The sequence below is a fragment of the Cicer arietinum genome, chromosome 7 (assembly GCF_000331145.2).
Source record: "Cicer arietinum cultivar CDC Frontier isolate Library 1 chromosome 7, Cicar.CDCFrontier_v2.0, whole genome shotgun sequence".
NCBI classification, from domain to species: Eukaryota; Viridiplantae; Streptophyta; class Magnoliopsida; order Fabales; family Fabaceae; genus Cicer; species Cicer arietinum.
The window spans coordinates 21,675,865-21,688,652 of NC_021166.2; the positions used below are offsets into that span (position 1 = coordinate 21,675,865).

At 29.4% G+C, this 12,788-nt stretch overlaps 1 protein-coding gene across 1 annotated transcript; it reads right to left on the reverse strand.

Annotated features, from left to right (window-relative positions):
- Positions 1–10,211: 10,211 nt before the first annotated feature.
- LOC101508402 (uncharacterized) lies at positions 10,212–11,274 on the reverse strand. The gene has a single exon (XM_004509673.4). The coding sequence runs from the start codon at positions 11,217–11,219 to the stop codon at positions 10,500–10,502; it is 720 nt and encodes a 239-aa protein (XP_004509730.1). The 5' UTR covers positions 11,220–11,274; the 3' UTR covers positions 10,212–10,499.
- Positions 11,275–12,788: the final 1,514 nt, after the last annotated feature.

Sequence of the window (12,788 nt, forward strand, 5' to 3'; positions counted from 1 at the left end):
TTTCTTAGTGTACATATACTCTCAATTTGCTTGCATTACTGGTTTTTTGGGTGCAAACCTATCTTACTCCCAATGGATCGCAATGCTAAACTTTTAGCCACTAAAGGTGGTCTTTTTTCCATTTCATCACTTTACTGACGACTCATCGGCAGACTCATGTACTTGACTATATTGCAACCTGATATTAGCTTTGTTGTTCATAAAATCAATCAATATATGCAAAATCCACGACAACCTCATCTCCTTGTTGTTCACCATCTTTTGCAGTACCTTAAATATGCACCAAGCCAGTTTCCATCAAATAATTCTTATGCATTTTCAGCTTATGATGATGCTGATTGGGGCAGTTGTGTGGATACCAGAAGATCAACTCTTGGTTTTTGCCTCTTCCTTGGTGATGCTTTTGCTGCTTGAAAGGGCAAAAAGCAACCTACAGTCTCTAAATCTTTGGTTGAAGTTGAGTATAGGGCGCTCTCTTCTACTGCTAGTGAAGTTGTTTGGTTGCGACGTTTATTTATTCACTTTGAAGTCTCTCCAACACCAGTTATGGTTTTTTGTGGCAACAAATCTACCATTCTTATCACTTCTAATCCTGCCACTATGAATGTTCTAAACATATCGACATTGACTACCATTTTATACGAGAGTTGGTTTAGTCAAACTTGCTAAAATTCATTCATGTCAAAACTCAACACCAATTAGTTGACATCTTTACTAAGGCTTTTCCCACTCCAGCCTTCTCCACTCTCATTTCTAAGTTGGGAATCATCAATATCTACTCTCCATCTTGAGGGGGGTATTAAATGATATATCATTACTTTGTAAAATAGTCGATTAGTTAGTTATCTAAATTAGTTAGAGATTGTGCAAGTTAGCTAGAGCTCTTTTGTACTGATCCTGCATGTTATATAAAGTAGGATTCCATTCATTGTAAACTCAATTCATTCAATTAAATCAATTAATGAAATTCAATAGTTTGTCCCTCGTTTAAAAGAGTTGTAGGTCCTACTTTTTTTTATACGAAAGAGAGGAAGTAAGGAGACAAATAAATATATTAGATTTATATAATGTTTGATATAAAAGAAGGAGAGAAAAAAAAATCATAGAGTGTGTTCCCCTATTAAAAATGGGGTTGAGTCTAATATTTTTTAAAGCTTAAAATAAAATATAAAACAAGAAGTGATCCCAACTCCTCACACCGTAGAGTTTGTATCATCAACCTTATGTCGTCTCGTCTCTCTAAAGTCTACTACCACCAGCGTCTTACACCGTCGCGTTGGAAGACCTTCGCCTCTTATAAAACCACATCGCAGTGTTAGATCGGAAGCGGAGGGTGACAAAAAGATGAGAGTTTTTTTTTTTATTTTATTTTTTATTTAGAATAAGTGATGCATTTGTAAAGACTAAAAAAACAAAAAACATTTTTATAAATATTAAAAATAAAAAGTGATAACCGTTTGCAATAAAAAAATATTATTTTTTGTTGATCTTAAAATATATGGTAAACATCTAATCTATTATTTCATAACGTCACATTATTATTTCATAACGTTTGTCCAACATCTTTCACATTAATTCCACATTACTACTCAATACGTTTTTTTTTCTCGAACTTCACATTTTTGCCTCTACTTGTCAGCTACTTATTTGCTAGCAGTGGTATACATCTTTTCAGAATATATAATATTGAACTTAATAACATGAAAAATTTCTTCAACTTCTTCTGAATTTAGAGTACATATATTTAAAACAGACTACGCTGCCACATCATATTATTTCATCCACATATGCAAATATTTCTAACCCCAGCCAAAAAACTGACATGTACGTAGTCGTAGAGAGTTTCATTTTTTAAATAGCTTTTTCACAAATTCTATACATCATCCACTATCTTATACTATATCTCGTATTTAAATATTATTTCAAAACCTCTATTTAAAATTTTCTAAATTAATCCCACATTATTATTTCATAACGTCACATCATTATTTCATAACGTTTGTCCAACATCTTTCATATTAATTCCACATTACTACTCAATACTTTTTTTTTGTCTGAATTAATCAATTTCACATTTTCGCCTCTAACTTTCATCTACTTATTTGCTAGCAATTGTATACATCTTTTCAGAATATGTAATATGGAACCTAATAACATGAGAAGTTTCTTCAACTTCTTCTAAATTGAGAGTACATATGTCTCTCTTACTTACCCCTAAAATATATTTCGAGTATTTATATGTGCCTTTTATTGTTGAGTACTTCTCTTCTATAAATTATATTGATAAAATTGAATATATATTATTGATATAACTACTATATCAATAATCATTTGACAATTGGGACATAAAACTTCATATTGATTTTTTTTTTAAATTTATTTAAATTAAATAAATTAAAATATACCTGCGCAACGCGCGGGTTAGCATCTAGTTTAACAATATCACCGATGCAAACTTAAGACAACATTCAACCTAAAAATATTTGTATTTGTCAATTGAGTTAGGATTTAAAAATAATAGAAAAATATTTAAACCTTAATTTTAGTTTGCAATAAAACTATGTACACTGTTAAATTTATAAGGCTGAAAATGCAAAAGAGCAAAACATTGAAGTTCTTTTATCGATAACTCTAGGAGAAATATAACGGTGATGGGCCAATAACATGCAATTCACTCTTCTCTATTTCTCAACATTCCAATAAGAAGAAAACTACAACTTCTTCGCTATTTCTCTCTCATTTTTTTCTTACTTTGTTGAATTGGCTCAACAAATAAAATTGTTAGAGTCCGTTGGATGGTCAATATAAAAAACATAATAAAATATAAGTAAGTTATTATGTTATCTCTCAATTCAATATTTTATAAATGTTAAAACAATATTGGAATCTGCAACAAGAATTAACCAACAAAATAGAAGATAAACAATTGCAGAGAAAAAACGAAAACGGAAAACGTTCTTGAAAAACAGAAAAACTAGAAAAAAAAATAGAAAAACTAGAAAAAAAACAGAAAAACCAGAAAGCGGAGACTGATTATCGTTCTCCGCACTTTTGAAAAAACCAGTTTTCAATCAAATGCAAACGAGAATTAAAGAAGGAGAAGGAGAAGAATAACATCTAGAATTACGTGTTCGGTCTCAATTGATGAGACCTACGTCACGAGCAAGCATGACAGATTAATCCCCTATTAATGATTGAATTTTACAAGATTAAAGTCTTCTCAAGATTGATATCCTAGTATCTATCACTGTTTATGAACAAGCAATACTATCCTTTCTCTCGAACTTTCTTTTCTCCCTTTAATCTTTCTTCTCTGATTCCCTATGAATCACGAATTGTTTATGCCTCTCTAACTAACTCTCAAGTTTACAGCTATGACATACATAAACACAATTCAACCCATTACAAGAAGTTTCCCGATGCATTTTCAACTATAGTATTTAAAGACACATTGTTTAACTAACTATAACCACCTTTATCATAACTAATTCAGTTATAATAATAACTAGCTCCAAGTTTGTTACTGATTTAAGACACACTTCCACAATAAACAAATAATATACGATAAATTCATCGTAAAATCAATCATCTTATGTCTTTTAATTTTTTATGACATATTGTAATGTTAAATTAATATTCAAGATCGTGTACTTGTCATGATCGATTCTATTTAGTGCAAAAAAGAAAGTTATGAGAAGTGTAATTCCCTTTTATTGATGAATAATATGGCTACAGTGAGTGATACTGTTCCAATGGGAATAATACTAGGATAGTCAAAGTTTATATGGATAGTCAAAGTTTATATTCATGGGAGTAGGAACCTCACAACAAGAAAACACTACCAAAGTTCAATCCATCAGAAGTCATTCACAGTTACAACTCAGTACAATATTCAATGCACATTTTACAGTATTTATTCAAATAAACGCTGTAAAAATAAACGCTGTAAAATGTGCATTCACAAGCGCGCAATATATCTACATTTTTTATAGCGTTTTTTGATTTAAAAAGCGTTGTTGTATATTTTTACAGCGCTCGATTCTACAGCGCTTTTTTTGTTTGTTGAAAAAACGTTGTAAATGGCTTAAAAAAACCGCTGTAAATCTTTTAACAATTTAAGCAACTTAGTAAAACTTTTATCAGTCCAACCATCTTATGACTGCTTTATTTTCTTAGATAGTAAAGTAAATGTGACCTATAATGTAAATATGTCCTTTAATAGTACTAAGTTCTCTCCTTCTGCCACATTTTATTTCACATTGTTTAAGATTTCTTAGTCTTTCTTTTTTTGGGTTTTCTCTCTCTTAGTGTTTTAGTGTTATTTTCACTTTCTAACTTTTAACTCATCATGAATACCAATCTAGTTAGGATAAGTAATTGTCAAATTAAAAAGGGTAAAACTTAAAGTTAAACACCATTGATTAATAAAACACTAATTTGGATTACTAATGAGAAGCATTGACGATTAATACAACACTAGTAGACACAATATTACTAGAGCTAAAGTTTCAAGACATTGAGAAGAATGAAAGTAACAAGGCTTTACTCTATCATATATTAAGTAGTAATTGGAGCCTATTATTGTGTTTTTTGCCTTTTCACTACCTGAACAATAGAGTTTGTGTGACTGCTTTCATTGCTTATATTTGTAGAGATACAACTCACCATCTCCTTTTTTTCATAAGAGTAAGTTAGGCTTAATAGTGACTTTTTTAGATTAAATTTGTATTCCATTATAAAAGGGTCAGAAGTTTCTGCCTAAATGTTCGATTGACAATGAGTTTGTGAAAAACGTAGTTGCTTTAATGTGTAACTTTTCTAAAAATCAATGTGATTCTATCAAACTTAGTTTAATGACACTTGTGGTGTGATGGAGAAGAAGTTATATGTTTCTCAAGGACTACCAACTAATTCTTACTAATTTAAAAATATTCTTAGAAATTATTTAAGTAACCTGATATTAGAAGATATGTACATATAGTGGACAACGTGGAAGCAATTTTAGTTGGAGTAATAAAACAACTTATAGTAGATTGATTTACTTTGATTGATTATAATCATGTTACTAATTTATTTTCATTTCATATATCTGCAAAATATGATTGTACAACTTGCTGATTCATTTTTTTGAACTATCAAATTCATTGTTGTTCATTCCTTTTTCTGCATCATTTTCCTCATTTACAAAACTTGATTTGGTGTTCCTAGAATGATTTAATGAAAGCTAGCATCAAAGTTCTTATTTTTTCTTCATCGGGTTAACTTTTCTGCATTCTTAATCGGTAAAATTATTCTACTATTTTTTACTGCCTCCTAATGTTGTTAACATGATAATAAGTAGATTGAGTTCATATGGTCATTCGATAGGATCATCTGTTGGTTTGTTAGGTGGTTTTTTGGGGTGAAATTGCAAAGAAATTAAAGGATTTTCCTATAATGTAAGAAAATTGGAAACTAGTTCCTTCGAAAAGAAAAAAAATGAGTTTTTTAGGAAAAAAATAAAGATATCATTGATAAACAACTTAATATTTTTTTATTTATCGTTTAGATTGTTAACTAATGTTTTTTTATGATTATGTTAGTCAAAATTTGTTGTTGATAGTAGAGACAAAAAAAAAATCCTTACGAACTTTCAAAATAAATTTCGAGATGCACAATGTAGCATATTTAAGAAATTTTATAAGTGAAATCTTTATTTGGAGGAAAACCTTCAAAATTATCCACGTTCTATGAACAAAGACCATTGGACTATTTTTGTCCAATATAGGCGTAAGACAAACATAATGGTAATTATTCTTCTATAGTGTTGTCTTTTATTATCTACTATTAGGTTTGATGATATCATTTGTCATCACTACTGAAGAAAGTTGATAAAAATGTTGTAAATCGAGAAAAGCTAAGGATCCTTCATACATTAGACTTTAAGAGGCTTGCAAGAAAGAGGGATGAGTTGGTAGGATTCACTCAATCTACTATTGATTGTATACTTAATTGCACAAGTACTTACTATATGTGTTTATTTGTAGGAACTGAGAGATAGTCGAAAATACAGTAGGAATAAATTGTATTCAATTTATCATAAAAGTCTAATAGGTCATTTGTCAATGAAGAGGCCAAAGAAAAATATGTTAGTATAAAGAATATAAGTGTTATTTAATTGTAAGTATTTGTTGTTTTAGTGTTATTTTCACTCTCTAACTTTTAACTATAATGAATACCAATCTAGTTAGGATCAATAATTGTCAAGTTAAAAAAGGGCAAAGCTTAAAGTTTAGCACCATTGATTATTACAACAATATTTTGGATTACTAATGAGAAGCATTGATGATTAATACAACACTAGTAGACACAATATACCTAGAGTTAAAGTTTCAGGACATTGAGAAGAATGAAAGTGACAAGGCCTTACTCTAAGGTCTATTACGTGGTAATTGGAGCCTATTATTGTGTTTTTTTTTTTTCACTACTTGAAACTCTAGAGCTTGTGTGACTGCTATCATTGCTTATATTTGTAGAGATGAAACTCACCATTTCCTTTCGTTCTTTTTCGGTAATGTATATGATGGTAGGTAAGTAAGGCTTAAGAATGACTTTTTTTAGATTAAATTTGTGTTCCATTTTAATATAGCCAAAAGTTTTTGCTTAAATGTTTGATTAACGACGAGTTTGTGAAAATCGTAGTTGCTTTAATGTGTAGCTTTTATAAAATTCAATGTGATTATGTCAAAGTCAATTTAGTGACACTTGTAGTGTGACGAAGAAGAAGTTATATATTTCTCAGGGACTACCAACTAATTCTTATTGATTTAAAAATCTTCTTGGAACTTATTTAAGTAACTTGAAATTAGAAGATATGCACATATAGTGGACAATATGAAAACAATTTTCGTGGAAGTAATAGAACAACTTATAGTAGATTGCTTTACTTTCATTGCTTCTAATCATGTGATTAATTTATTTTCATTTAATATAGCTGCGAAATATAAACTAACAACTTGTTGATTCATTTTTCTGGACTATCAAATTTATTGTTGTTGATTCCCTTTTTGTGCATCCTTTTCCTATTTACATAATCTGATTGTGTGTTCCTAGAATCATTTAATGAAAGCTAGCATCAAAGTTCTTAATTTTTCTTAACTAGGTTAACTTTTTGCATTTTTTCTGCCTCATAAAAGCTAGCATCATTATACTATTTTTTCTGCCTCCTAATGTTAACAGGATAATAAGTAGATTGATTTCATATGGTCATTAAGTAGGAATTGTTGTTGGTTTGTTGCGGTTTTTTGGGTGAAATTGCAAGGAAGTTAAAGGATTTTCCTATAATGTAAAAATTGGAAACTAGTTCTATCGAAAAGAAAAAAAATTAAAATTTTTTGGGAAAAATAAAGGTATCATTGATAAACAACTGAATATTTTTTATTTATCGTTTAGATTGCTAACTAATGTTTTTTTTATGATTATGTTAGTCAAAATTTATTGTTGATGATGGAGACAGAAAAAAAAAAAATATATCCTTACGAGCTTTGGAAATAAATTATGAGATGCACAATGTAGCTTATTTAAGAAATTTTATAAGTGGAATATTTATTTCGAAGAAAACCTTCAAAATTATCCCCGTTCTATGAACAAAGATCATTAGACAATTTTTTTTTTCCAATATAGGCATAAGACAAACACAATGGTAATTATTCTTCTGTTGGGTTGTCTTTTATTTTCTACTATTGTTTTTTGATATCATTTGTCCTCACTACAGGAGAAGGCTGTTAAAAATGCTGCAAATCGAGAAAAGCTAACGATCTTTCGTACATTAGGCTCTAAGATGCTTTGAAAAAAGAGGGATGAGTTGGTAGAATTAACTTAATCTAATATTGATTGTATACTTAATTGCATAAGTACTTATTATATGTGTTTACTTGTAGGAACTGAGAGATGGTCGAAAATACAATAGAGGTAAAATGTATTCAATTTGTCATAAAAAAATCTGATGCATCATTCATCATTGAAGAGGTCAAGGAAAATTATGTAAGTGTAAAGAACAGAAGTGCTATGTAATTGTAAGTATTTATTGTTGACCACTTTATAAATTAAAGATGTAATTACTAGTTTTGGTAAGATTGAGTTGCAAAACTATAAAAATTACTTATTTGGTCGGTAATAGTGAGTTGAAAATAAGCTATGTGCATTATAGCTTTTCTCTTGATTGATTATAAGCTATAGTTCATCTATTTATTGTCTTATGTGATATCAAATAGATTGTTCTTTTGCAACACACACTTGAATGTACTACAGGGTGTTTTTCTAATGAAATGGTTAGAGTATTAATTTCAAACTCTTTTATTAAAAAGAGAAATTTAGTTTGCTTCATTTGTTTGTGCACGAACAATTGCAAGCTGAAATTAGGAAGACTCATTCTCCAAATGAAATATTTGTGAATGTGTTTGGAAAATAACATACCGGATATGTTCATTGTATGGGACTTAGAATAACATCGTGTAAAATCACTAGATCTACTTCTCACTTTGCAAGATCAATGTATTTCTCCAAAACTAATGAGAAAATGGAGAAAATGCAAGCCGAAATCGATAGACTTAAGAAAATGGATTCATAATTTGATATGTTGGAAGGAGCAAATTGCTTTCTTATTGCAAATGCAAAATTCCAGAGAAAAACAGGTAAAATTATTTTGTTAGTGAACCTGTTTAATAAATCGTGTGGGAATTGTTTCTCCATAGTTAAAAATATCAATTGTTTAATGATTGCTTCTAGCTATATGAGAAGTTTAGTTAATTGGTATTTTGCAATATTTATCAAGATTAATTGAGGTTAATGTATACTTTTTTTTTCCTTCTAAACAATAGACTTAAGATCGCCAATAGATGATAGACGTTCCTTTAAGTATAGCTACCAACCTGATGATCAATATGGAGCAACATCATTAATGACTAATTAGATATTTTGACGAACTTTTGTGTTTGAAGGAGTTGTTTTGTATGTTTAGCCACTCCACTAATGTTTTAAATTTTGAGTATTTAAACTACTTTATTTATTGTTTTAGTTAAGTTCGATGTATGAATTGGTATTACTATTTTTGGAAACATTATATATTTGTGTATTTTAATTATGTGGATGGTATTTATGAACATTTTTATTTTAATTAATAAAAAAAATTAGATGGAAATTTTTAATTTAAATTATTAAGCTTGCAACGGTTCAAACTGTCTCAAAATGCATATAGTGAGAATTGATAATTGTCTCAATTCTATAGGAACAAATAAAATTGAGTGTGTTTAACAACAACTCTAACTCTCGCAAAGCATATATAGAGGTGGTTATAAACCATCACAAATATTGCCGACAGTTGGAACATTGGTGTTCTGAACCGTCGCAACTTGGTCTCGCAACATACGTATCTATAACATATGTCCTTTATAAACCCCCGCAAATCAAACTTTTTCATGTAGTGAGATGATCCCTTAAAAATCAATAATAAAAATCAAGTTTAATTGCAACTTTGATCCTCCTACGTTCACCTAATTCGTGAATTTGGTTCTCTAGTTTTTAATTAAAAAAATGATGATGAAACATATTTTAAACGATATCACATATGACATGAAAATGTTAAATGACAAATATTCATGCAATTGCAATAAAAACTTCTAAAAACTATAATTTCAATATTTAAAATTATTCATTTTTGTAATTTAATTAATAATATATAAATAATTAATGCATTTAGATTATTTTACATTATAAAATTATATGTCAAATCATTTAAAATATATAAGATCATGATTTTTTTAATTAAAATTTATTTGAATGACCAATATTGCCCAAATTTTAAATAGGAAATCAATTTTATAAATTTATGAAAATAAAATATTAAAACTGCAATTAAACTTAAAAACTGTCCGGGATAATAATACAACATTATTTGACTTTAATTTCTCATTCAAATTTAATAATAAAAACTCCTCTAACGACACAGTAATTAACAAACCTATCCACAGTTTTATAGCTTTAAACTTATGACTCCTTCAATCACTAACAAACCACAATTATTTTCAAGTGAAACTCTCTAAAAACATCTCTACAATCACTTGATATATGTAGTGAGATTGAAGAAACATCGGCAAAAACAAGTCCCTCTCTCATTTAAACAAAAGAATAGAAAGCAAAAACGAAATGCAACATATACTACAACACCTTTATAATGAAGATTAATTAACACCATTATATTATAAGCATATCATTCTGCAATCATTCAATTTCACAGTAAACAATCATGCTTGAAACAAAACAAAACAAAACGACGAGCTTAAGTGATACCTCATTCTTGATGATCAAAGCAACAATTTGCATTCATTCAACGTTTCACGTACATGCAAAGATAAATTTTAATAGTAGTTTATAAACATCCTCATAACCATATCTTATTCTTGTAACTATTATAGTTAAAAGGAGTTAAGTATTCTTTCATTATATTGAATTTCATTCTAAGCTCAGGGGTAATATCCACCGTGCCCTCCACCTTCCCCACCTCCAGCACCACCACCATATCCTCCTCCATGTGCACCTCCACCACCACCAGAACCTCCACCAGCACCACCACCACCACCAGATGCTCCACCGCCATATCCACCACCAGCTCCTCCACCACTACCATATCCGCCTCCATTCGCCCCTCCAGCACCACCTCCTCCGCCACCTCCACTTCCACCTCCACCTCCGTATCCTCCTCCATGTTCTCCACTATATCCACCTCCTGCTCCACCTCCTTCCCCACCTCCATAACCACCACCAGCACCTCCTGCACCACCTCCTCCTCCTCCACCGCTACCACCTCCACCACCACCAGCATAACCACCGCCATGTGATGCACCTCCACCATATCCTTCCCCACCACCTTTGCCAGCTCCTCCACCATATCCACCACCTTGAGCCGCACCACCACCACCGCCACCTCCACTTCCTCCTCCGCCGCCACCAAAAGCAGCACCTCCATATCCACCACCTGCACCTTCACCTCCACCAGCTCCTCCTCCATATCCATCTACACCACCATTCCCTCCACCACCACCATAACCTCCACCTCCACCTCCACTTACACCAATGTCACCATGGACACCTGCACCAATGGTGAGGAGTGTTCTAGCGGCAGAGCATATGCCTAAACCCAACAACACAAAGAAAACAATACTTAGAACTTTCGAAGTTGCCATAATATAAGAAAATGTTGAAATTCCACTACTGATGCTTTAGTATCCATGAAATGGGTATTTATAGGAATTGAATTGGGCCAATGAGAGTGCAAAAGCGCGTTTTGTGCATGTCCCATGTAGTAATGTAGTATAGAGTTGGTGATATGATATAGAATGATAATGACTTCAAATATTAAAGCTTTATTTTTTGTTATAAGAATTTGTGTGTGGAGTGGCCTAATTAAGCACATGCAGTGAAGAAAAATGTATTTGTCCCCACAAGTCGGATACAAACAAGTACTCTATATACTTACACTATTGCACTAACCTTAGTGTGATTTTGCTGTCACCCATTAGCTTCATCTTATTCTTATTGTCTTCTGCAATAGTTTTGTTTGCCAATTAACACATACCAATTTTTTTTCCTTTATCTCATGAAAGACTTGTCTTGTACTTAATAAGATTTAGTAATGTATTTATATTGTTTTTATGTTATACATCTATTCATTTTTAAAACTGGTTTTTTTTTATCTTTATTAACTAATTTTTTAGATTTTCTTTTCCACATTTTTATTATTCGACAATTTTATTAATGACATACACTAAAATGATATTTGTGAGTTAGATAAATATTTTTCATGTCAATCATGTTATAATGTAATTAGCTTTATTTATATATTAAAAAAGTTTGATCGTATACATTGATAGTGTAATTTTTTTTACATTTTCAGTCAATCACAATTGTTATATCATTAGAGATTTTGACTCTTAAATTAACTATCTCTAAAGTCATATTAAAATATTATAAATCAATTAATAGTGTAAAACTTTTTACACTAACCATGTATGAAATTTAAACTCATAGTAAAATATTGTAAATCAATTAATTTTATTTATATATTAAAATATTTAAATTTAAGATTTTAAAATAATTAAATATTTAACATCTATTTATTTTATATAACTTTTTTACTAATAATTTATAAATTTAAACTATTTATATAAAATAATTAATATTTTATATTGAATAGTTAAATTTAATACATCTTTAATATTATTTTACTTATTTAATTTATATAGTTAAATATTATTTTATTTATAAATTAAATATTTAAAATTAGAACTAAAATTAAAATATTTAAAATTTATTTATTATATCCACAATAATTTAAATTTTAAATTTATTTATAAATCCAAAACTCCAATCCTAAAAATTAATTACAACAATAATGACATAAAAATCATTTTATCCAATGTACAAACGCAACCTAAGTGCCTCATCATTAACGAGAGTGTATCCCGTAAAAAGAAATAGTGAAGACCAAAAAAATCTCAACAATTAGTTAAAATGAGAAAGAAAAAGAACTAATTTTAGAAATAAAAAACTAAATTAATTTTTGACAAATAATATATTAAATGATTATAAATTTAATGTCAAAATTTATTAATAAAAATTAACTAATGATTATGACTATCAGAAGACATTTATATTATATCCATCTAAAATCTTAAAATATAAATTATTGATCAATAAAATATATATATATATATATATATATATATATATATATATATATATAAACACGTGTG